This window comes from Mustela lutreola, chromosome 4 (assembly GCF_030435805.1).
Source record: "Mustela lutreola isolate mMusLut2 chromosome 4, mMusLut2.pri, whole genome shotgun sequence".
Lineage (NCBI taxonomy): Eukaryota > Metazoa > Chordata > Mammalia > Carnivora > Mustelidae > Mustela > Mustela lutreola.
The window spans coordinates 19,629,028-19,656,839 of NC_081293.1; the positions used below are offsets into that span (position 1 = coordinate 19,629,028).

The window sequence follows — 27,812 nt, forward strand, 5'->3', positions numbered from 1 at the left end:
GGAAATGTAGGCTTCCTCTGTTCCTCTACCTAACCAGTTCTCAACCTTTTCCTAACACTCATCTTAAATACCACCTTCTTCTTGAAGACTCTCCTTTAATCACCCAATTGGACAGATCTCCAATTTCTTCTCTTCCACCCTGCTCTAAATTCTTTTAACATCTGCCTTTACTACACTTAGGTGACCTGTCATACGATTTTGATTTACTTTTTCATACTCTACTACACCATGATATTGGATGGTTGGGACTGTGACTTTCACATTGCTAGAGTCTCCCTGAGTGTCTAGAGCAATGCTCAATTAATAAAATAGTAAATAAGAGGGTTTTTTTTTTTAAAGATTTTATTTATTTGAGAGAGAGAGAATGAGCAGGGGAGTTGGAGAAGGAGAGGGAGAAGTAGACTCCCCACTGAGCAGGGAGCTCAATGCAGAACGCTAGTCCAGGACCCCCAGATCATGACCCAAGCCAAAGGAAGATGCTTAATCGACTGACCCACCCAGGTGTCCTGAGGTTTTTCATTTCCTAGAATATAAGGAAAGAAAGTAAAGAATCTGATCGCAATCCTGACTGAGTTAATGATAGCAAAATCCATTTCAAAGGTTTTTAGTACTGGAATTTAAAGCTCTAGAAAACTATCTTAAAAGTATGTTACTTGAAGGAGAAATTCTTCCTGTGTAGTTAGGTCTGTACATCACCTAATGGGAGAATGCATCTTTTTTTTTTTTTAATAAGAAATGAATCTTTACTGAATGTTATAAATTTTTTAAAAGTCACTTAATTTTTCAATTCAAACAAAATCCTACTTGAAAACTTGTTTTGTCCCCAGAGTATTGTAGTTTGTACAGCTCTCTCATTAAACACATGTCCAAAAATGTATGGTAAAAAAAAAAAAAAAATCACTAGATGAAAAACCAAGTGTTTAAGTTAAAGACGGTACCTTAAAAAAGCCTTATCTGAATCTCATATCCTTTTATTTTATACATCATCTGTCAATACTGAGCGAGTGATCCTATAAACTTTGAATTCCTAAGGTATGGATGAAAATAAAAATGATTATAAAAACATGAAAGATCTGGATGTCAAATAGAGTAAGAGCAGTATACTTTATGTAGGTAAGAGTATACTTTAAGTACAAACATATTCATGTTTAATACTATAAACCAAAGGTAGAGTTTTCTTAAAGTATCAGATCTTAGCTTCTGCATCTTGGATCAGAGCTTTTAGTAGAAAGTGGTATTGGATGAGAAGGATTTTAAATCACAGAAAAGAGAAAAAAAATCACAGAAAAAAGGACCAATTTGATAAAAGAAACTGACCTGATGCAATTATTTCAGTTAAGGCTAAAAAGAGAGAGAGAGAGAGAAAATCATAGGTTGATTTTTAAGTAATGTTTAACTTACAGACATCAAGTAACAGAATACTGATAAATATCAGAAATAGATTTTAAATATTTACATTGGGATGTTCTACCTAATAATAATTACAAGAAAGAAAAATGAGAGCAGAAAGGAAAAAAGTTTACAGACTTGCTGCTCCCAAGGCACCCTGCAATTATGTTATTAAATCTCTCCCAAAGCGGGATTAGGAGCATGACAAACTTACTTAGAATTTCTCCATTAAGAAATGTATTCATTTGGAAATAGATTACCACTGGTCCTGTTGAAAGGAGAAAAAACAAATAAACCAAAATTTCCTTTTGGATGGTCTTTGTCCTCTGCCTAAGTCTTAATTAGTATGAAGCTAAAGGTTAGAATAATATCTTGTCTTGAAGCTGGTATATAATAAAAATGCAAACAAAATTAATAAAGAACTCTTGTATCTTAAACTTCCAAAGCGACCAGATAAGTCATGGTGCTTTTGATCAACTAATCTAATTAAGGTGCCCTGTTAAATTAGAGAGTGAGGGGAAGAGGGACAGAGGGAGAGGGAGACAAAGAATCTTAAGCAGGTTCCACACTAGCACAGAGTCTGATGCAGGGCTCAATCTCACAACCCTGAGATCACGATCTGAGCTGAAATCCAGGGTTCGGATGCTTAACCAACTGAGCCACCCAGGTGCCCCATGGTGCCTTGTTAACATTTTAGGCTTTACTTATAGTGATATTCTAAAATGTATATGGCTTTGAAGTTTCCCCTGTCTGAAGTAAATTGGTAGCATTACACACTGGCCTATTAAATGTAAATGTGTCATGTTCCTGAGCTATCATCACTTACATACTCTGTTGTTCTAACTTTCAGAGTAAACACTGCATGTTTCCATCAACCAGTCTAAACTGCCTCCCACAGTAGTAAGGTTTAAGAACAATGATTCTTTTTCTGAAACCCACAAAATGTATTCCATATTAGGTTGTCAAATTCAGCAGGAGCTTGGTGGACAACATTCAAGTGTTTAATGACTAAGAGTCCCCCCCGCTATTCATCTAGCCCTCCATCCCTGTATGTATGTAGAATTTTACAAAATATCTACTATGCACGGGGCGCCTGGGTGGCTCAGTGGTTAAGCCGCTGCCTTCGGCTCAGGTCATGATCTCAGGGTCCTGGGATCGAGTCCCGCATCGGGCTCTCTGCTCAGCAGGGAACCTGCTTCCTCCTCTCTCTCTCTCTGCCTGCCTCTCTGCCTACTTGTGATTTCTCTCTGTCAAATAAATAAATAAAATCTTTAAAAAAAAAAAAAAATCTACTATGCACAATGTCCTGTTCGTTTTTCAACTTACATGCTTCTTTAACATTGGTGAAGCATCATTTAGTTTCAACAGTTTGCCCTGGACACTTCATTCTGATATAAGGGGGTTAATGATAATCTAGGGTTTCCATAGACATATACAGGAGGAGTACAGTGGTCCAAGAAAACCTGTAGATTCTCCTTAGCACATTAACAAGATCTCTAGCTAAACCTAGTTTAGGTTTTGACAAAAGATGGTAGAATTCCTAAAACGAAGTAATACTTGGGAGTCAGGAGGAGACATTCTTTTATTTTCTTAGCTGAAGGCAATAAGGTACTGTGTCATCCAAATTTACAGACACCAAAATGTCTTATGATTGAACACTTTTCTTGTGTTGGGTTGAATTAACCTGAGCAACAGAATTTGAAGAGGAATAAAGCAGTAATAATATATGGGTGGAGTTTTTTCATTGTTACTGAATGCTTTAAGTCATATGGCCTATTGGTTAAGAGCATGAGTTTTAGAGTTTATACTCAGAGCCCACCATCTAACTAGTAAAAACTTCAACAAGTTTTCTAAGACCTCTAAGTTTCAGTTTATTCATCTGTAAACTAGAAATATTAATAATTTTTTGACGTAGTTGTTTTGGGGATTAAATAGGATTTTATACGTAACAGGTGCCTATAAAAGGCGTTAATAGGGGGCTTAATAAAAGAAGTATTATACTTTGCTTTTATTAGTTTCTCTATTTCCCTTTCTAAACTCAACATTTTAAACAGAAGGCTTACAAACCTGTTTCTTACAAACAAGAATTAGTAATATCTTTTTGATTTTGATTTTTTAAAATTAACATATATTTGTTCCAGGGGTATAGGTCTGTGATTCAACAATCTTACATAATACCTAGTGCTCATTATGACATGTACCCTCCCCAATGTCCGTTATCCAGCTACCCAATCCCTGTCACCCGCCCCCCACTCCAGCAACCCTTAGTTTGTTTCTTAAGATTAAGAGTCTCTTACGGTTTATCTCCCTCTCTGGTTTTGATTTTTTTTTTTTCTTCTCTTCCCCTGTGATCCTTTGCCTTGTTTCTTAATCCATGTATCAGTGAGATCATAAGATAATTGTCTTTCTCTGACTTATTTCGCTTAGCATAATAAATACCCTCTAGTTCCATCCACATCATTGCAAATGGCAAGAATTATTTTTGATGGCTGTGTAATATTCCATTGTAGATATATACCACATCTCCTTTATCCCTTCACCTGTTGATGGACATCTGGGCTCTTTCAATATTTTGTCTTTTGTGGGAATTGCTGCTATAAACATTGGGGTGCAGATGCCTGTTTGGATCACTACATTTGTATCTTTGGGGTACATACCCAGTGCAATTGCTGGGCCACAGGGTAGCTCTATTTTCAACTTTTTGAGGAACCTCCATGCTGTTTTCCAGAGTGGCTGCACCAGCTTGCATTCCCACCAGTGGTGAAGGAGGGTTCCCTTTCCTACGCATCTTCACCAGTATCTGTCATTTCCTGACTTGTTAATCTTAGCCATTCTGACTGGTGTGAAGTAGTATCTCCTGTGGTTTTGATTTGTATTTCCTTGATGCTGAGTGATGTGGAGTTTTTCATGTGTCTGTTGGCCATTTGGATGTCTTCTTTGCAGAAATGTCTATTCTTGTCTTCTGCCCATTTCTTGATTGGATTATTTGTTTTTTGGGTATTGAGTTTGATAAGCTCTTTATTGATTTTGGATACTAGCCATTTATCTGCTTTGTCATTTGCAAATATCTTCTCCCATTCTGTTGGTTGTCTTTTGGTTTTGTTGACTGTTTCCTTTGCTATGCAAAAGCTTTTGATCTTGATGAAGTCCCAATAGTTCATTTTTGCCTTTGTTTCCCTTGCCTCTGGAGACATGTCCAGCAAGAAGCTGCTGCAGCCAAGGTCAAAGAGGATGCTGCCTGTGTTCTCCCCAAGGATTTTGATGGATTCCTGTCTCACATTAAGGTCTTTCATCCACTTTGAGTCTATTTTTGTGTATGGTACAAGGAAATGGTCCAGTTTCATTCTTCTGCATGTGGCTGTCCGATTTTCTCAATCCGATTTGTTGAAGAGACTTTTTTCCATTGGACATTCTTTCCTGCTTTGTCCAAGATTAGTTGACCACAGAGTTGAGGGTCTATTTCTAGGCTCTCTATTCTGTTCCTTTGATCTTTGTGTCTGTTTTTGTGCCAGTACCACACTGTCATGATGATTACAGCTTCATAATAGAGCTTGAAGCCTGGAATTGTGATGCCACCAGCTTTCGTTTTCTTTTTCAACATCCTTTTGGCTATTTGAGGTCTTTTCTCATTCCATACAAATTTTAGGATTATTTGTTCCAGTTCTGTGAAAAAAGTTGATGGTATTTTGATAGGGATTGAACTGAATGTATAGATTGCTCTAGGTAGCATAGACATTTTAACGATACTTGTTCTTCCAATCCATGAGCGTGGAATGTTTTTCTATTTCTTTGTGTCTTCCTCAATTTCTTTCAAGAGTATTCTACAGTTTACTGAGTTGATTTTGATCTTTATTGGTTATTGTTTTGTCTAACAGTGAACCCCAATATTCATATTAGACCCAATACATTTTAAGATAATTTTATTTGCAGAAAATACTGCAAGCTCGGCCATAAAGGGAAAAGTCAGTTCCAAAAGAAAAGAGGTCTTTGAACCTTAAACCTCTATAAGAAGGAAAAAGGCTGAGAAAAAAAAATAAACACAGGTCACCATTCAAAGAAAAGGAAAGATGATTCAGAGTGTAGAATGAAAAGCCTAGAAGGCAGAGTCATGAGCTAGAGGGTCACCCCCCCCCTAGAAAGTAGAAGGACTGGGTCTTCATCAAGGGAACCTCCAAACATTTGCCCAGATGAATTTTACAATTGCTATGGACCAGTTATTCCTTTGTACCCCTGGTTCCCCCCACTTCTTTTTAACAAGAATATGTATAGCAGTTACCTTTGCTTTCCCCACCACTGGCTGTGTGTGGGGGCAGGTAACTTGTCTCTTTAGTTCTCAGGTGTCTAGATTGGGAGCAATTTACCAAAGGAGCTGTACCTAAGGAATCACACCTGGGAAGTATCATCTGCAGCTGGACCAGATTTAGATAGTAAGATTCTGGATTTGGGAAAAGAGTGTAATGAGAGGACACTTCCGCCACGGTGTTAGGGAGAGTGAATGTATTTTGCATGTGGAAGGAAGGTAAACAAACTGTGGCAGACTGCAGTGCTTTTAAACTAAATCGTGATCAGAGTGGACAATCCTCCTGTCAAAAGGTGGATCTTAATTCCTCTCTCCTTATGTGTGAGCTGAACTAAGTGACTCACTTCTAACTATAAATATGGTGGAAGTGATGGTGTTTAATGTCTGAGATTAAGTCACAAAATGCACTGCAGACTTCTGCGGGTTCTCTCTCCGATACGTGTTCTGGAGGAGAAACTCAGACTGCCTCAGGTAAAGGTATGCATGGCCAGGAACTGTGCTCTTTTGCCAATAGTCATGTGAGTGACCCATCTTAAGAGTGTAAACCTCCAAGGCCAGTCAAGCCTTCAGATGACAACAGCCCTGGATGATGTCTTGACTCCAACTTTATGTTAGACCTTGAGCCACTCAGCTAAGCTGCTCGTGAATTCCTGACCCACAGAAATGATGAGATAAAAAATGCCCATCGTTTTAAGCTGTTAAGTTTCCTGGGAATTTGTTATTTAGCAATAGATACTAACATAGGTCACCATGGGTTATTTCCTTTGGTGAAACATTTGTTGCATTGAAAGCAATTTTAAAACCATTGTCTCAAAACACAGGAGACAAAATTTATACACTTTCCTAAGTCTTTCACAAATGAAATTTTAAGTTCACTAGCAAAGATCTAGGGAAACAATGATCAATGCACAATTTTTAAAATCTTCTTTGTTCCTATCTGGGCTGAAAATTACCATTCTTGCTATGTGAATATGGAAATGACAATCGGTATGTCTGGCTTTTCTCATAATTTCATTAAGTTCCCTAAGGCAAAAGTGAAATTGATACTTCTAGCCAATTTACAAATGGAAATACATAGGTATAAAAAAATTAGAACATCTACTCAAAATTATGCTGTCTTTATTTAATGGGGAAATTAAAACGAAAGCCCTGGCATAGAAATGCTGCTTAGTACTTTTTCCTTTTGAATTTTATAGTTAGAACCGAATGGTCCTTTTTGGAACACTTCTAAAAGAAATCTCCATATTTAATAACACTGAACAAAATCTGAACATCTCATTCTCTTTATAGTATATGTTACTGTAATCATTTGGTTAATAAGTTAGTTCTTAAAAGTGGGGTGTATTTCTTTAGAAGAAACTGTATCTATTTTGATCCAAATAATTAATGTGCCCTTCAAGTATTTATAAAAACAGAAAGTTTCGGTCTGCATAAAAGAAGGCACTGAATATTTACTTGATCATGATGAATCCTCTGGGTAATCTCCTTTCCATTGGAAAAGGATTTCTCTGTGGGTTTATTTAAAGGATAGGTTTAAAGTTAAGTTATACTTAAATTCCTCAAAGCTTACATTGCTTTTTTAACTTGTACTTGGTTTTAACTAGGTCACCAGTATAGCTGAATTACTCAGAGTGGAATTCCCCTTCGGCTTTGGGCTCAACCTCTATGATTAAATTCACAAGGGCACAACAAAAAATGATTTACCAGGGCCACCTTAGGCAGTTCTATGCCTTGGTGCTTATTTTATTACTGAAGCTGAAAACCTAATATAACCCCAACATGGGCATCATGTGTCTATGTTTGCTGAACTCCACCTTAATGGGTCTATGTTCTTCATCATGCATGAAGTTATCAATTCATTTGCATCTTAAATCAAGCTATTCTCTCATTTTCCATCACTGATATGCGACTTTTGCAATTCCACTAAGGGTTTATAAGAAAACTAACAAATCACTTAAATATGATTTACAAAGTCTGGATATTACTGTGTAGATAGAATTTTTAGCTTAAGTTTGTAATCCACTTTTAATTTAGTTAGTTTGGTATGTATGCATGTATGTGTGCCTGCATTAGGTGAATATAACATTAGGCTGTCAAATCACAGATCACATCAAGAACCCTAAGTCTTCCTATGTTACTCTGAGTGTACACAAAGAAAGATACACAAGAAAATACTGCACAAAAAGATGAAAATATGTGCATGGGATGTACCAAACTCATTTCTTGGTTTGCAACAATTCAATCATACCTTTATTTTCAAGGTACACAAAAAAGGAAGAAAGTATGTGCTTGGGATGTGCCCAACTCATTTCTTGGTTCATAACAATTCAGTCATGCCTTTCTTTTTTACACAGATACTCTGAGTTGGGTATCCTAGCTCAGCTGGATCTTTTGTCCTCCTTTAATGAAGTATTACAGTCAGAAATCACACAAAGAAAATTTACACCACCAAGACAGTATTAGTTTGTTATTTAAGCTTTCCAAATTAAATATATAAGTTAGGTGTTCATTTTACCTCTGAAAGATTGGGAGCAACCAGTAGTCACTCTTCCTTCACCCCCTCTTTCTAATGTGAGCATACGTTAAGATACCTCCTACCTCACCGTATCAAGGTTTCCAGAAAGAAGAAAAATTATAGTCTTCTAATTATTTCAACTCACAGGACTTTGCAAGATCTGAGTAACTCGTTTCCTCTGCTCCATCATATTGAAGTCTTGTCGTAGATCAGGAGACATGTTTCTCTCCCTAATGTATTCTGGGTCATTTTCATTGATGCGGTCAAAATACCTCTCTTTGTGAGGCATGCTGGGAGGAGGAGGAGTAGTGACCACGCCTTGGCTGGCATCTGAACTCATGCTTCACGTAGCAACTCCCCTTGTTATCTGCATTAATAAACACAAAGGAGGACATTCATGATAAGTTCATTACTAAATTTGATTTTACAGGGGTCAAGCAGAATTCCACCTCCCCCCTAAAAGCATATCAGTGGGAACTTTCTTTAGAGAGTAGCTTCTCAAAAAATATTAGAACAATTTTTTATTAAGGTAAAAATCTCTTAGATTAAAATGATAAACTGGAAATTGGTATTTTCAGAGGTAATGAAAACTCTTCAACTCAATTATAATAATGTCATCAACTGCTTACTAACTAAAGTAACTCCTTCTAAAGAAGCAATAATCAAAATCTCCAAAAGTAAAATATCACATCTGAAATGGCAGAGTTTCCACAATTAGTACTGTCACTAGAGCTTCTCTTTCCTCTTACTCATGCTTTTTTATGGTAGACCAAACTTGGGCCATATTAAATGGCTGCTACATTTTTTAGTGAATGCAATTTACTAACATATGAGAGAAACACAGATTTTAAAGTTTAAGATTTTTCCTGGGGCACCTGGATGGCTTGTTAAGCATCTGCCTACGGGTCAGGTCATGATCCCACCATCCCGGGATGGAGCCCCACACTGGGCTCCCTGCTCAGCGGGAAGCATGCTTCTCCCTCTCTCACTCCCCTTGCTTGTGTTTCCTCTCTCTGTCATATAAATAAATAAAATCTTTAAAAATAAATAAATAAAACTTTCCCCATTAATTCAACTTCAAAGGGGAAATAGAAGAATTATTAAGGTTGTCAGACTATGCCCAAGTTCAGCACACAGTGCTTCAAACTCAAATAAGAAGCAAATAGTAAAAAGCTATTCAGAAACCACGTGAACAGCTGATTCACTTAATTACCACGATAATCACACTTTTCTAGACAGATTCAGGAGGAAGGGGGTAAAGACCACTTTCTTCTTAGGGATCTGAATCTCTGATAAAAACCAGAGATATCTGGTCTCATTTTTAAAAACAGAGTAACAACCAGTGAGATTACTGTATTTGTCTCTAATAAGAGTCTTTGATAGAATGCATCTCTACGGCTACTTTGGTACAATTTAGACCAAACAAACTATAAGATAATAAAAATTATTGCATTAGATGACGTGGTACCACATATAAAGAACACCCTAAAGACCCCACCAAAAAGTATCAGAACTGATAAATGAATTCAGTAAGGTCACAGGATACAAAATCAGTGTACAGAAATCTGTTGCATTTCTATACACTAATAATAAAAAAGCAGAAAATTATGAAAACAATCCCATTTAGGCATAAACTTAACAAAAGAGGGGAAAGACCTCTGAAAACTATAAAACACTGATGAAAGAAACTGACGACAACACAAAGATGTGGAAAGACATTCCATGCTCATGGACTGGAAGAATACTGTTAAAAGGCCCATTCTACCTAGATTTAATGCAATCTCTATCAAAATACCAACACTTCTCACAGAACTAGAACAATCTTAAAATTTATTTGGAACCAAAAGTAATGTTGAAAAAGAATAACAAAACTGGAGGTATCACAATTTCAGACTTCAAGTTATACTACAAAACTGCAGTAATAAAAACAGTATGGCAATAGCACAAAAACACACTGAGATGAAGAGAAGAGAAAGCAATTAGACGGTCAATTAATCTTTAACAAAGACGACTATGCTAGCCACTGAACTTTACATACATTAGCTTATCTACTTCTCTTAACCCCCTGAGGTGCGTGTTATCATTTACAAATGAGGAAATAAAATCACTGAGAAGTAACTTGCCTCCGGCCAAAGAGCCAGCAAGTGGTGGACCCAGGATTTAAATCTAGTCTGTAGCTCTCTAAAGCCAGTGGTCTTCATTACAACCTAGACGCAGATTATTTGGAGATTATTTGGAGACTGGTAAAACCTTTCCAAACAAATAAGCAAACAAACAAGAAGTACCAGAATTGCCATGGTTTGGAAGGGAGTTATGCATTTTCACTATACTGCTTCCCAAGAAGGGTTATATTTTAAGGGAATAAAGTGGTAGATTCTTTATTTTAAGGGAATAGAGTTTTTCTTAATCCTGAACAACTAAACTAAGCATACCTATTTCTGCTTCTAGAGGATATAGAAACAATTCAGTTCCAGGGTTCCTTCTCTTTAAAATTAACTGACCCTCTTTTTAAAATTCAAGTATAATTAACATACAATGTTATATTAGTTTCAGGTACACAATATGATTCAACAATTCTATACATTTCTTAGTGCTCATCAAGATGAGTGTACTCTTAATCCCTTTTATCTATTTCAACCCCCCTCCCCTCCTCTCTGGCTACCACTAGTTTGTTCTCTATATTTCCCGGGGGTTGGGGGTGGGGGGGTGGGGGTTGTCTCTTTGCTTCTTAAATTCCACACATTTTGTGAGTGTGTGTACACATATGTGTACATGCACATACACATACATCTTCTTTATCCATTCATCTATTGATGGACAGTTGGATTGTTTTCATATTTTGTCTATTGTAAATAACGCTGCAATAAACATAGGGGTACATACAGCTTGTTATTTTTTGTTATTTGTTTTGTAGTTTGAGTAAATACCTAATAGTGGAATTACTGCATCATATGTTTCTAGTCTTAATTTTTTTGAGGAACCTCCATACTGTTTTCCACAGTGGCTGTACCCGCCAGTTTGCATTCCCACCAACAGTGCATGAGGGTTCCTTTTTCTCCACATCCCTGCGAACACTTGTTATTTCTTGTGTATTTGATTTTAGTCATTCTGACAGGTATAAAGTGACATCTCATTGTGGTTTCAATCGATAAATCCTTTTTTTTTTTTTTTAGAGATTTTATTTATTTATTTGATAGAGAGAGATCACAGTAGACAGAAAGGCAGGCAGAGAGAGAGAGAGGGAAGCAGGCTCCCTGCTGAGCAGAGAGCCCAATGCGGGACTCGATCCCAGGACCTTGAGATCATGACCTGAGCCGAAGGCAGTGGCTTAATCCCCTGAGCCACCCAGGCGTCCGACAAATCCTATTTTTAATGCTACATATATAGTCATGATTTCTAGTACTTCAAAGCACTATGTGTATATTGCTATATACTGTGATAAAGAAGATGTATGTGTATGTGCATGTACACATATGTACATACATATGTACACACCATGGAATATTACTCAGTCATAAAAAATGAAATCTTTTCATTTCCAGCAGTATGGATGGACCTAAAGGGTATGAAGCATGATTTCTAGTACTTCAAAGCACTATGTGTATATTGCTATATACTGTGATAAAGAAGATGTATGTGTATGTGCATGTACACATATGTACACATATGTACACACCATGGAATATTACTCAGTCATAAAAAATGAAATCTTTTCATTTCCAGCAGTATGGATGGACCTAAAGGGTATGAAGCAGAGTTAAATAAGTCAGTCAGGAAAAGACGACTATCATACATTTTCACTCGTGTGTAGAATTTAAGAAGAAAAGAGACAAACCCCCTGGATTCTTAAATATAGAGAATACTGCAAACCACTATGAATTCCATTGGGGGAAAAATACTTATCTTCTGAGGGGATTCTTTGAACTGACAATAATGCAAGAAAACAGATTTTTTACAAAGTAAAGTTACAAAACTTACTGTCAACACTATGGGTTTCCCTCTGGCCATGCAGATTAGAAACAAGGTTATCAGGCATAAGCAAAAATTCTAGTTTAAAAAATCTTATTCAAATATTTATGAACTAACCATCCAACATCTATGTTAAAAGAAATTTGGGTTCAAGGCACAAACAGATGAAATACTCTAGAAGGATGACTTTCAAACTCTTTAAAAATGGCAATCCAGGGATGCCTGGGTAGCTGAATCAGTTAAGCATCTGCCTTCAGCTCAGATCCTGATCCCACGGTCCTGGGATCGAGTACAGCCTCAGGCTCCTTGCTCGGTGGGGTGCCTGCTTCTCCCTCTGCCTGCCCTCCCTGCCTGTGCTCTCTTTTCTCTCTGTCTCTGACAATAAATAAAATCTTTAAAAAAATGGCAATCCACAGTAAGAAATACATTTTAAAAGTATAATGACATACAAATACATGAGATATGTAATTGAAATAAGTTCATGGTACTTTCCCTTACTATGTAGTACATTCTGATACTTTCTATTTTCATCGTTTTCATTAAAACAAAAATACTGGTCAAACAGATTCTTGGTCTACTAATGGGCTGTGACCCACAGTTTGAAAAACACTATTCTAGAAACTCTAAGCTATGGTCACATGGACAACAGAAAGGAAAAAAGAGGTGTGTCTGCATATGAGATGGAGAGGAGGGAATGAATATATGCTAGAGATGGAAGGGAACTGAAAATGCTTCCTTGAAATTAAAAAAAATATATTTATGGCAGGCTATAGCAATCATAACAATCTTAGAATCCTAGTGATTTGGGGGATAATTACATTTTCTTCCATTTGGGCAGTTAGTGTCATCTGTATTATTCAATGTCCATTTGTTTTTCATTTTTTCTTGAGTCTTACCTATTTCTAGTTCAATATTCCAGATCTTTCTGGTTATGTTTGTAGTCCCCACAGGCAGGGGACTCTGTAAGTGGTAGGTGAATTAAATTATTTTTCTATATCACAACTACTCCCAAATCTATCTGGTTTACAATAGTTCTAGGCTGGGAATGGTAACAACAATATTAAGAAAAGTTATTAAAGAAAGTCTTTCCAAACTTAATTCTTGGCAGTTTTAAGAGCTTCTTCTAGAACATAAGCAAAAAGATGGTTGTACTTTCAAGTCCCAGGCCTATTGTTCCATATTTAAAGGAAAAATCAAAGATATGCCAAGACTTGAAAGCAGCCTATCTGCTTAAAATAACAGCAGCAACAACAACAAATACTGGTTTATTAAGTTAGTTTTTCTTAATGAAATTTACTGTAAAACTGTGAAGGTATTTGAAGCTTTAGAAAATTGGATCCTGCACAAACTGTAACAAGCCACAACTTTAGATTGACCAGGGAAGTTTTATTCATTTTTAAATTCTAAAAGCACAGGGACACCTGCGTGGCTCGGTTGGTTAAGCATCTGTCTTGGGCTCAGGTCATGATCCCAGGGTCTTGGGATCAAGTCCCACACTGGGGGAGGGGGGCGGTTCTTGCTCAGCAGGGAGCCTGCTTCTCCCTCTGCCTGCTGCTCTCCCTGCTTGTATTCTTTCTCTGACAAATAAATAAATAAATAAACAAACAAAATCTTTAAAAAGGGGGGGGGAAGCTTTAAATTCTAAAAAGCATGAACTACTTTCAATACTTAGCCAAGATTTTATGTACAACTGACATGGAAATCAACAGGCTTGGAAAACTATAACTAGGCATAGAGAAAAGTGAAGAAAAATAAAAACCCCAAACAACAGGCACTGAGTAGTACCAAGTAATACATATAATACTTTCTAAGTGCCCCAAAGGAAGAAGATTTAATTATCCCGCAAGCACTAGGGTCTTATTGTTATAATGGCAAATGATTCTATTCAGAGTTCTCTTGGAATATTTCAGACTAATTCAAGGATCACACTCTACACATCAGAGGAAACTACACTCAAAGGTGTTGAGTGATTTTTCTAAAGCTACCATGTTCAAGTATCAGATATTGCTATGATATTATAATAATGACATGTATTTGTACCATCATGTCATTCACTGATTGCCCCATGGTCAAAATTTACTCTTCCAATGAAATATATGGAAAAAACTCAGGCCTATCACATATATTTTATGCAGGAATTTTATAAATATCACTATATAAATATCAAACTATATGAGCACTATATAAATATCAAATTTTATGCAGGAATTTTATGAGGAATAAGCTATAAAGAAGGGCTACAAATTTTAGCACATGTAAATAGACTTGATTGTGTGACTGTCCTTCTAGGACGCACAGAAAAGTAGATAAACAAATTGGGTTTTTCAGTGGTAATCTGCTTCACCTAAATACACAATGAACACATTTTATTTAAGTAACTAGACTTTTAAAGATTAAGAAGTATCAATAAACATATTACCACTAAGTCAATGAAGTGCCTTTCATTGCACAAACTGTAAAGTAGTGAGATTAAAAAGTCTTGTATGGCTATCAAATTGGTACAGATGTAGAAACTTAACTCTCTCTGGCCTAGTGCCAGAATCTTTTCAGAATGAACATATCTTCAAAATAAAACTATAAATTCTAAACTTTTACATAAAAGTCAGGCAATAATGAAACTACAGTAGATTAGTAAAAGACACTGTCAATCTGAGCCTTAGTCTTAAAATCGAAACTTAAAGTGAAGGGAAAAAACAACAAACAATAACAATATAAACTGGTAATGGTAACAGCACCTCATCATGTTGCTAAATGTCCTGTGCTTAATGGAATTTGATAGCTGGTTCAGTAAGTCATTAAAAAACACAAAAAAACAAAACAGACAAAAGAAAATCATTTGGAGAGCATATTTATGAGAATGTTTTGGCTTCAAACTTTGTTTTATAAAGAAAAATAGGGGCACCTGGGTGGCTCAGTCAGTTAAACGTGTGCCTTCAGCTCAGGTCATGATCCAGAATCCTGGGATCAAGCCCTGCACTGGGATCCTTACCACATAGGGTGACTGCTTCTCCCTCTTCCTCTGCCTGCTGCTCCCCGGGCCTATCCTCTATCTCTCTGTCAAATACATATATAAAATCTTAAAAAAAAAAAAAAAAAAAAAAAAAAAGGAAAGAAAGAAAGAAAGAAAAGAAAAATACTATGCTGCTAATTAAGATAAATTTTAGCAAACATGAAAAATAAATCCTGTGCTTATACAACCGGAATATAGCAGTTATATTTTAAATAATGTATATTATTATTACATCTAAGAGCAGAGCAATAAGTATAGAAATTTTGAACAGGTGCTTTAGGTCAAAATTCAGCAGGGTGAGCCAAAGACTAAAAGTATTCACTGAATTGCTGGAAAAAGCATAGATGACTCAAACCTCTTTTTCACTAAAGTACCAATGCTTGAAGAAGAATATTTCATTGATCAACATAACCTGTTGCAAGGAACAGTGGGCTGGACTCCCATATTTGAAGAGGAGAGACTGGGGAGAAGAAGGGCAGTTACTTGCTTGACACTTACCATTTACTGGTAAGTTGAAAAGAAACCTTTCATTACAAATAGATCAAATTTACAAAATATAATGGCCACGCAAGAGGCAGAATTACAAACTCGAAAATACAAATAAAAAGTTTAGGTGAAGTGTATTTTATTCAAGTCCAAACTCAATCATTATCTAGATTTAGCTCAAATTGTTCCCAACATGAATCATCTGGAGAAACAAATATGAAACTGATTTTTAAATAAATAAATATATAGCCTTATAAAATGTTAAGTAAAACAATCAACCACAGAGAGGCAATCCCCACGTATCTTACAGAATCCAAAAACAGATGGCTGTGGTATCTTTACCCTCTTTTCTACAAAATTTGATAAATGTTCTGTATATATTCCCTCAGTCATCATTTGTCTTCAACATGGAGCTTTTGGAAATGATTGAGGAAAAAAACAAAAGGAGGATTTTTTTTCCTCTCCTAAGAGAAAGCTGACAGAGACTAATGGATTGATTACTTGAATGTGCCTCTCAGACATTTAGTTTCTGTTATTGAGTCCCCTGGTATCAGTGAAATTTTTAAAACTGATATCCAGGAAACTCTCCAAAACTTGACAGCTCATGATAAATGAGAGCTTTTAAAAAAGTGGAATCAGTGGAGATTGTGATTTTTAAAAAAGATTCATTGCTCTCAATTTCTGGAGATAGCCTTAAATCTTTTGCTCTCTACTACATGGTAGTCCTTCTGGGCAAAAAGTTTTTGTTTTTGTTTTTAAGAAACACCAGGGCGCCTGGGTGGCTCAGTTGGTTAAGTGACTGCCTTCGGCTCGGGTTGTGATCCTGGAGTCCTGGGATCGAGTCCGCATCGGGAGCAGGGAGTCCGCTTCTCCCTCTGACCTCTCTCCTCTCATGCTCTTGCTCTCGCTCTCTCTCTCTCTCAAATAAATAAATAAAATCATTTAAAAAAATAAAAAAAACATCAACTCACACACTTCATAAACTAAAGTCTGTCTATATGCACAGCACTGAGCTTGAAAAATGTAAAGCCCTTGCTTTTGACACTTTCTTGAGAACAATGTTTGAGGTCAAATTCACTCTTACCCAATACTGTACATCTATCTAGAAACCTCAGGAAAACTTTCCAAAATGAGTATCAGAATAAAAGTAATATGAAAACCTTAACTCCCCCCAAATTCCAATCTTACATCTACTTATTTCTCAAGGATTCTGTGTTCCTCAGTCTGAAGAAATGCAAACAATCCTACAAAGTTCATTACTAAAAATGAGTTGAGTTTGTAAAATTAAACAATCAACCAAAAGTCTAGTTTAGAAAATGGATTTGTTACTGTGGACGATACTTCCAATGGTTCATTCCTAATGGGGTCACTGTGACCAGTAAGAAACAGGAGGGGGCCTCATAGGGCACACACAACATATAAAAGGTAAAGCTCTTCATTGTAAAAATTGAAGGAAAAAAAATATATAAATAGTTAAAGAACACAGGGTATGAGTTAGTCCCAAGAGTTCATTCTGAGCTACTATTTCAGGTATTCCAGCTAAAGAATTTTGGCTTCTATGGTTATAACATATAAAATACAGCTGTAAAAGCCAATCCAAAAGCTGTAGGTAACTCAATACATTGTCACTGCAAGGAAGTCTGATTTGAAGGAGTTCCCACCTTCAGATTTTGGCTAGTAAGGAGGATTTCAAGATCATCACAATCCCATCTGTTTTCTTTCTATGGAAAGTCTAACAGTGAACCATGAAAATGAAATTTATTAAGCATAGGTAACAGTACTTGAAAAATACTTGGTCAGAACCTGCCGTTCTAGAAATGTGATCATTGTTTTAAGTGGCAGTCCATGAAAAGAGATGTTCACCAACCCCAGAAATCTGCTTTTGTAAAAAACAAAACAAAAAAGCCTATTTTTGTGAAACTAGCTTTTTCAAACGAATCATTCTTAAGATCTAGAGTTCAATTTTACAATACTGTATTGGGTTGGAGTGCCCCCCCCCACTAGCACCAAAAAATTCATGTAATTACTTCAGAATGTGACCTTGTTTGAAAATAGGGCCTTAATTTGTAATCAAGTTAAGATGAAGTCATACTGGATTAGGGCAGGTCCTAAACCCAATGACTAGTGTCTTATAAAACTGAGAGAGATGTGGACACAGACACACACGGGGAAAAAACTATGTGATGAAGGAAGCAGAGATAAAAAATGATGCTGCCACAAGCCAAGGAACTCCAAGGACTGATGCCACCAGAAGAGGAGACATAATGCAGGTTTCCCTCAGATCCCCCACAAGAAACCAACCTTGCTGACACCCTGATTTTGGGGCTTCTGGCCTCAAAACTATAAAAGAATAAATTTCTGTTGTTTCCAGCCACTTGTTTTGTGGCACTTTTTTTAAGTAGTTCTAGGAAACACATACACATGCTGTTCCAATGGAATTTCCATCCTGCTAATACTGACTTTTTATGAGGCATTTTACCATCACAACAATGTAGATAACTATGTGGACAGACAGCACACCTTTGCAGAATCATAGTTGGCTCTTTAGAAATAACAGACATCACTGACATAAGTAAGGGCAATGCAAGGTAAATATATTCCACAGTGGCACAACTTCTGCAAGCTACAATTTTAGACTGAGAAACAATGTTTCCAAGAAAATCTGAAGCCAAGAAGATATAAATGTTCTTGTCCTATCAAAAGCTGAACAGAAATTTCTTTGTAAAACTCCATGAAGATTCACAATGAATGCTACCCACAAAAGTGCAGTGGGCTCTACTACTTCTATCGTAACTACAACAATGTTAAAGCAATTATCAAACTATAACATATTACAGTCTGATGGAATATTTTTCCATTTAACTAAGGATGGATTTAAAAGCCACTTGCTCAGGTTAGCAGGTTCTTGCCTGGCATACATACATGCAGAGTTCTGCCCATCTCCCCATCTTCCCACACTAGCGACCACTGAACCCACACCTGCAGCTTCAATGTCATGGCACAGGGCCCTGGATCCCTAGGATTATGAAAAACCGTAAGACACCAGTTAAGCAGCTCAACATCAAGGTAGTCTTGCTGCTACTTCTACTCTGTTGTATGACTTTTACTAGAGCAATACTTTTATCTAATTCTTTTTTTTTTTAAGATTTATTTATTTATTTGACAGACAGAGATCACAAGTAGGCAGAGAGAGAGGGAGGGGGAAGCAGGCTTCCTGCTAGCAGAGAGCCAGATGCGGGGCTCGATCCCAGAACCCTGAGAACCCTGAGAACACGACCTGAGCCAAAGGCAGAGGCTTTAACCCACTGAGCCACCCAGGCGCCCCCTTTTATCTAATTCTTAATGATCAAGTTCTGTTGGTCTCTCAGCCCTTTCACCCACTATAAAGCAGCCTAAATCCCTTTCTTGTTTCTCTGTCACATAACTCCAAATACTTTCAAAACTGAAAGTCTGTACCTGAACGTGATACATCAGGTCTGAGTCTTAGACCCTTCTATCAGTTTCTATAGTTCCCTGAGATCACCTGACAGCTCGCGCCTTGGCTTTATGGGGGATTTCTGATGCCATGCAGAGTTACATTGTATTGATTCTCCATCTAGCCTTCTCCCAATTACCAAAATATCCAGTCCCAATGCTCTGCCCATGTGTCAGGGTTTGACACTAAACTGCTGAACCTCCCTCTTAATGACAGTCCACACGCCTGGATTCTTCCCTGTTGCCGGTTGTTACGATTCTCAAGATCTCCCTAGACTTCAAATTCTTGTCAGGCATGTTTCAGTCACTGTAACTCCATTCCTTATACCATCTTTAGTAATTAAGCTTGTGTGCATCTTCATTAAAGAAATTATGAATTTCCTTAAGAATTTTTTAAAATGCATTTTTGATGAAAATATTTTTATGTGAAGAGAGGGTTAATGGCAAATAGTCAACATTTCCTGACCTTCTAATGTTGTCTAATATGGTCTTAAGAATATAGCATGTCTTGGGGCACCTGGGTGGCTCAGTGGGTTAAAGCCTCTGCCCTCGGCTCCGGTCATGATCCCAGCAACCTGGGATCAAGCCCCGCATCGGGCTCTCTGTTCCGCAGGGAGCCTGCTTCCCTTCCTCTCTCTCCCTGCCTCTCTGCCTACTTGTGATCTCTGTTTGTCAAATAAATAAATAAATAAATCTTAAAAAAAACAATATAGCATGTTTTAACACTTTTAATCCCCATAATAACTCTGGAAAGGTAAATGTTATCACCATACTCATTTTACAGACAGAAACAACAGCACAGAGAAGTTGCTTATCCAAGGTCACACAACAGCCTGTGTTAGTTGAGATATAAATTCAAGGAGACTGGCTCCAGAACCTCTGTTCTTAACCACTGTGCTATACTGTACTCTACCTTCCACCATCTCATTCTTTTCCCTAATCCCCAATGATGTTTTAAAATTTTGAGTCATTTCAAATTTATACCTGTTAAGATCCTTTGGTAAATGTTTCCAACTCTTCCCCTACCGCAGTCCCCAAATCTAAATGAACCACCTAAGTGAACACCATCTAAGTCCCTACCTCTAATGTGAACTCTTTGGCAAAATAAGTATTTTCAAAAGAGATTAGATTTTTCTTATGATGACGTTTACTTGAACATGAAAACATGTCATACAGGGTCTGACACTCAGGGATTATTAAGTCAATAATAAATGAGCAAAATTTCCTGGTCATTCACCAAATTAAATCTTCCACCAAGTGTAATATAAACTATAATTGTAAGCTTTAGGAAGAGGTGGTAGCACTGGGTGAGGTGAATTCTTTGGAATCTAATTTCTAGATTATTATATGCCCCATTACTTCATCTAGAACTCTTGGTCATTTATTGTCATTTAAAGAGGTTTATGCTCTGACCAAGTATAAAGTAAGATTTTGCCTTGAAAAGTACACTTAGTATGAATAAGAACCTAGAAACTGTATGCATACTTTTGATTTTTTATGACAATTTATTCATATATGAGAAAGAGAATGAGATTCTTTTCTGACATGGAGACAAAAGAGGAGACTGGAGAGGATAGAGACAATTTAAGTCTGTAAACCACAGGTGGAACCTGAAGTCTTAATAAAATGAAAAGCTGAAAGAAGACCTAAAGTCTAATGTCAAAATCAGGGAAAAAGAAAAAGCATTAAACTAACTCATCATTTAATTTACAGAGGAAGTTGAACAAAGACATTAAAAGTGCAGAATTTTTAAAGGAAGAAGAATACCTTTGTAAGGATAACAGAGAGACAAAACATTTAAAAACCCAAATATCAACTGTCCCAAGAAATATATACTGCCCTTCCCTAATATTACTTAATTAGAACCAAAATAAGAATGACATCTTTAGAACTTACGTCCTATTATGCTCTACACCTTTAAGATACTACATCTTAGCCTACCACCTCAATTCTCCATATGAAGAAACAGGTCCCAAAAGGAATGTGATTTCTCAACGTGTCCCTCCATTTACTTGGAGACTTCACATTATCTAGAGTAGCATATGATACATAGAAAGTAGATAGTATCTGCCAATGTAAGAAAATATTTAAAAGAGAAACATTAAAAAAATTCCTTTGAACATTTTGGCAATAAACTAATTTCAGAAGCTACTATGCATTAAATGTTAACTTTTACAAAAGAGAAGTCACCTAATGTCTCAAGCTCCAATTTCTTCATTTTAAGTAGTTTGTAGGTATGCATTCAGAGTTAACAACATACAAAACAGATTTTTTTGTGTGTATCTTCATAAGAATTTAGAACCATTTAACTACTTTTTAAAAATAACGAGAATGCTGCACTTTCAAGCTTCAACAGTAATTCACTAGAGAGAATATATTTTATGACTCAGCTTTTTGTACCTACTCACACATGCCTGAAGGGTTCACTTAAATTGCTTGCTATACTTTAAATTCAGGCTTGGAGTAGGATTCTTTTTTTTTTTTTTTTTTTTTTTTGTGAGGCTCACAAAGACTAGACTCACAGCTTAGTTCTATAGTGCCTATTTAGCTGGACTTAAAGCCTACATCAAATACTTTATTGTCAAATAAAAAGCAATCTTCATGGAGCTTAGTAACTTAAGTAGCTCTCCCCAGAGTGTGTTAACTATTTTGTTTCTACATTTGATCTCTATTGTCAAGGAAGAGTTCCACAGAGTTGCAAAGTGCCAGAAAGTGTTATTTTAAACATCTAGCAGGTCTTATACTTGGACACTATAACCCTTAGGGTTCACGGTTACAACTGAGAAGCACAAAGATACCTACCATATAATTTTCCCAAAACACCATTTTCTTAGTCCTTCCCTCAAAGGGGGGGGGGCGTGGAAAGCAAGCAAGCACCTTGAAGTCCTACCTTTAAAAAAACACTTAGGAATCAGCCTGGGGGTTTCTAAAATTCCTGAAATAGTATGGTAAAGACTTCTGAGTGTATCCCTCATAGACTTAGAGGAAAATGATGACTCTCCCAAACAAAAGCCATCTCCCTGACTGATGCTTTGCTCACCTTATTTCTCACGTACTTGAACTGTCTTCCTTCTCATCTCCATCCCTCCAAATCTTAATCCATACTTTGAGGTCTTATTCAAAAGCCAACTCCTTCCATGATGGCTTCCCCAATCTCCTCCACCACCCTTTCCCTCCACCAGTATTGCCCAGTATTGAAGAAAAGCACTTTTTCATAGTCTGTGTTGCCCTTTAAATTATTTAAGTAGGTCTGTCTGCCCCAGTAATTGGGTCAACATCTTTTTCCTTTCTTTACTGTCCATTTACGATTATGCAATAATGGTTTATTAAACTAAGTGAGGTAAGTAGGGCTGTTGTATCATAATATCCCATTCTCTACTTGTCTTAGAATAAACTAGGGCAGAGAATTTAGAGCAACCCTTGAAAACTGGGCTAATCATGGTTTGTTCAGAATGGCCAGGTACCGAAGATGGTTGAGATAATGAATTTCACCTGCATATAAAATAAACATCTTAAGCTGACTGAAAAGTAATCACAAAAAAGAGTGAAGGTATAAAAAGAGCAATTCAAAAAAATCTATACATACTCCTGGGTTTTGAGACTAGGTACAAGTTGTGGTACAAATAAGTCATTTTAAAATAATTAAAAAAAAAAAACACAAACACCTTACTGATCCTATCAACCAGCAAACACTAATTCAGCTGTTAGGTAAAGTCTATAAAGAAAGAGAGAACACAGATCTAGGTCCTGCCTTTAAGGACTTTCCAGTTTTATCATAGAAGAACTAAAACATGACTACCTGGAAAGGTAACGAACATGAAAGATAAACATAAATATCTAAGAGTTGTTGAGAATGGCTGTTAAACAGAATTTGGGTTAAGACAGTAAAGGAAAATTAAAACAAAACATAAGTTCTGAAGTGCTTTATGTATAAAATGAGGTGACAGTCTGACCATATGACTTCTAGGTTTACCTTCTAGTTCTGAAGTTTTATTATATTCCTATCACATAATTGTAGTGGTGACTTGATATTAACGCCCATCCCCTGAATGGAGTTTCCTTCTTCCTAATCATTATGAAAGAAACAGCTTTGAAAAAGTAGACAGGCCTCAAATAAGAAGTATTATAAAATTATTTTACATACAAATATCCAAAATTGAATGTGATGTATGTCATAAGAGCATATGATATTTCCTAGAAGACCCTGAGTTTGAGGCTCCTATATATTTTTTTTAAATATTAAATTCCTGGTGTAGCTTCCAAACTCAACAGACCTTTAAGTGGCCATTTTTCATACCTGAAAGATGTATTTGAAACCACCTTTAATTAATTTAGTTAATTAAATCATCAGATTTACTTCCTGTGCAGTAAATCTGCAAAAAGTTCATCACTGCTGTTAACACATTTTTTTCTTCCTTGTTCTTTTTAACTGTTATGACCTTTATGCCCAGCAGTTACTGATGGTCAAATGTATTCTGAAGCCTGGCCAAAGGTTTTTTTTTTAGGGTAACACTCAAAACAAAGCAAATATTGGCTTAGTTATGACACTTGTTGTTCTAATACATTAATAGCCTATTGTTCACTGTGGTTGTCTCAACAAGATAATACATTGAAAAACAACGTTTCCTGCTAGGAAGTGAATTCCCACTGTGTGTCACAGGAACCCCGCCAAAAGCTGGGCTCCAAAGAAGACATAGCAGTCCCTTCTAGGATTGCATAATGGAGTAATGATTCGACTTTTTCTTCTCTGTCTCTTTTACACACACACACACACACACTCTCACACACTCTTAAAATGGATTTATGCCTCAGCTCAAACCATAATCTATTGGACTGATTTTGCTATCCTAGGATTGTTTTTCTAAAATGACTGCAAATGTTTTAGACAAAGCTGTTCAACATCCTGTAGACAGCAGTATCCTGTATATTTCTAACTACAGAGAATTTCCTTAGTCATAAATGTCACAATGGATGAGGTAACTTGACAAAGAAGATATCAGGATGTGTCCTCAAGACATATTGTGACCATTTTCAAAGGTTAGTGTCATACAAGCAAAAGATTAAGTCATAATACATGAGGTACGATAATTTTAACAAGTTTTTATATGTCAGATACATGTGAATAGGCAAAAATTAAGGTTCAATTAATCCAACCACAATTTAGAATCTCATTCATGAAAAACTGATGTCACGAGCGGATCCACACAGAAGAGTGTGTCCCCACAGTAACTGACACTGTCCTAACAAGAAAATAAAACCTTTTTAAATAGTTAAAATATACCTTGCTTTTATCTATTTTCACAGACTCAAAATTTGAAGAACTTTCTCTGCCCTAATCCTCTTACCAGTGAATATTAGAAAATTTTATCAATAAGAGTAGTTGTCATTTTAACAGATTCCAGTGAGACTGTCTCTATCATTTAGGTACTTCCACTGTTTAATGCACTGCTTGGTTCCTAGATGGTCCTCAATACATTCTGCTAAACTGAACCATCTCTCAAATGACTGATATGAAATTTAACACAGAATACTGGTAGTAATCATGCAGCATTGCTGAGATTAATAAATAACATCTCAGGTTTTAGAGAAGCATACTTATTCAAGGTGTATCAAGTTTTCTGCCATGAACATAGGCTAAACCAGGATATGAACACACACAGACTCCCCTACCTCCAGGGTGAGAAAATATCTTTTTATCTTTTTTTTTTTTAAAGATTTTATTTATTTGACAGAGAGAGAGATCCCAAGTAGACAGAGAAGCAGGCGGTGTGGGGTGGGGGTGGGGGAGCAGGCCCCCTGCTGAGCAGAGAGCCCAATGATGCAATGCGCGGCTAGATCCCAGGATCGTAAGATCATGCCCTGAGATAGAAGGCAGATGCTTACCCCACTGAGCCACCCAGGCGCCCCTCTTTTTACCTTCCTTGTTGTTATTATACAAATCAAACAATGAAGTTCTTTACCATTCTGCTTTCAGGACAGCTGTCATTTGACAGAACTGCAAGAATAAAATTGTGAAACAGGCAATCCTAAACATCTCATGTGTGATGCAGCAAAAATTCCTGCTTCTGTTACTTTATAACTTTGCTGTGTAACTTGGTAACTTTGCTGGCAGGATATAGTGTACAGTTCACCTCTAAGCTGCTTCCTCAGCACCAAATCAGACAACTTTAGCTATGTCAAGCAATATCAATTTTAGCATTCAATGAAACAAGGAGATGGATTAGAGGACTAGAATGTGAAAACAATTTAAACAAGGGGGATGATGCCAAGTTGCAAAGCCTGGAGGATTAGCCTTGAATGGCTGGATTCATTGAAAATTATAAGGATCCATTTTAAAAACAAACATCACCTCACTCAGAATCTTCTCCTCAAGAATTCCAGCTTGGTAAAAGGATCTGCTTTTCTCTGGAATGGTTTTATACTTTTGAAATGGACTTTCTAGAAAAGTAGAGTTTATATAAAATATAATATTCAACTTTTCTTTTTTACTGTCTTATAATTTAAAAAAGTTTAGCCCAAATGGTAGGTCAAATAAATTACACATCACACAATATACACAAAAGATGCTTTCAATTTAAATAACAGAAACTGCGTTATACAGCTTAAATCAAACCAGGCACCCCTCTTTTTATCTTCCTTGTTGTTATTATACAAATCAAACTATGAGGTTCTTTACCATTCTGCTTTCAGGACAGCTGTCATTGACAGCTTCAACAAAAAAATACACAGATACTACGTATCTACTATGTATCTACGTAGATACTTCAACAAAAAAATACATAGATACTACAGTTGGAAAGGGCATTAAAACTCATCTATTTTAACCTCATTTTATAGGTGGCAAAACAGAAGATCAAGGAGGTTAACTGACCTGCTCACAACCTTACACTCAAGTTATCAGACTTAGAACCCAATGTTATTTCATTAACCTGCTGAAAAATGACTCCCAGGGCAGTTCTTACTCACTCATGAATGGCTGAGTCAGTAGGCCTACCCTTGGCCTTCTAGCCAGAGGAGGAGAAAATGATGAGTCTGCACAGCACTATTACTCCTTTTAGCACCTGTGTACTGCCCCCAAAATGGAGATAGGAGAGAAGACCGATTAAGTATATCTGATGGGGAGAAAGGAAAAATTTGGAAATAATCCAGATATCAAAGGATGAATGAATACATTATAGTACATCCATCCATACACTGAAGTAATATACAGCTATTAAGAAGAATGGGGTAGCCTCTCTGCCTACTTGTGATCTCTCTCAAATAAATAAATAAAATTAAAAAAAAAAAAAAAGAAGAAGAAGAAGAATGGGGTAGAGGGGCACCTGGGTGGCTCAGTGGGTTAAAGCCTCTGCCTTCAGCTCAGGTCATGATCCCAGAGTCCTGGGATCGAGCCCCGCATCGGGCTCTCTGCTCTGCAGGGAGCCTGCTTCCACCTCTCTCTCTCTGCCTGCCTCTCTGCTTACTTGTGATCTCTGTCTGTCAAATAAATAAATAAATAATTTAAAAAAGAAGAAGAAGAAGAAGAAGAATGGGGTAGATACACAACAGTGTGCACAGTATAATTTAATTTGGTTTAAAAAAAAATGGTGCACTCATTCATAGATATTTTTTTGAAAAACAGAGAAGAAACTGCCCCCTAGGGATTGAGGCTCAGGGATTAGGATTGGAAAGGGACATTTTGTCGTACATCTTGTATACTGGAATAAAATTTGAAGGCAGCTATATAGAGCTTGGTGAAAAAAAATTCACTCCTCTTTCCTTATATAATTATTAAAAGAAAAAAATCAGTTTGTTTATTTGTTTACTTATTTTAGAGAGGGGTGGCAGAGGGAGAGGGAGAAATTCTTTAGCAGGCTCCACGCCCAGCATGTGAGCCTGACATGAGGGCTCGATCTCACAACCTTGAGATCAAGACCTGAGCTGAAATCAAGAGTCAGACACTTAACTAAGCAAGCCACCCAGGCGCCTCAGATTTTTTAGTGATTTTTTTTTTTTTTAAATAAGAGTATTACTGGAGGTATGAACTACTAACATTCTATAAAGTTCCAAATAAAATCTATTTAGAAAATTTCCTGATTGCAGTATTTAACAACAAAGTGGTTGGCAAGTTTTTCTCTGGAGCAACTATAAAAACATCTAAGAGTAAGTGTATTCTCCTACAGTTCAAAGAAGACAGCAGAGATCATCTAGCTCAGTAGATTGAAACCAACATTTTAAAAATGGAAAAGAACCCAAAACAGAGTATTTTCTGTGCCATAAGGGAAACTTATTTCAGAAATTAAGTGGCATGTATGTGGTTTATATATTGGGTAGGGATGCAAAACACAACTTGAAAATTTATTTTCTTGTTGAGGTGATGATTAGTGAACTCTTTTCAGAACAGAATCAAGGAGTAAACTTCTAAAATTTCTGATATACACAGTTTATTTAAAGTAAAGCTTTAGCTTTCATGTCCTTTAAAAGAATGATTCTTGGTTAACATCTAAATATTTTTTCCCCTCAATTTCAATACATCCCCTTTAGCATTTTTGGAATAGGCATGTGTCTTTACAAAGAGAATTTGGGTATTCTCAGCTGGAAAAGATCTTAGACAGCTAACCCAAATTTCCAAGTTTACAAGTAAAGAAACCAGTGTCCAACGTAATAGCCTTGATTCCCAGGCTAGTGCT

At 36.6% G+C, this 27,812-nt stretch overlaps 1 protein-coding gene across 10 annotated transcripts in view; it reads right to left on the reverse strand.

Moving 5' to 3' along the window:
* Positions 1-27,812, reverse strand: part of ADD3 (adducin 3) — a 125,591-nt gene that overhangs the window by 23,395 nt on the left and 74,384 nt on the right. For 9 of the 10 annotated variants that reach the window (XM_059173244.1, XM_059173247.1, XM_059173246.1 and 6 more), the window contains one exon: positions 8,350-8,571. The exons of the other annotated variant lie outside the window; for it this stretch is intronic. In XM_059173244.1, the coding sequence (XP_059029227.1) occupies positions 8,350-8,544 (195 nt within the window). In that variant the 5' untranslated portion in view covers positions 8,545-8,571. The remainder of the gene's footprint in view (positions 1-8,349; positions 8,572-27,812) is intronic. 10 annotated transcript variants of the gene reach the window in all.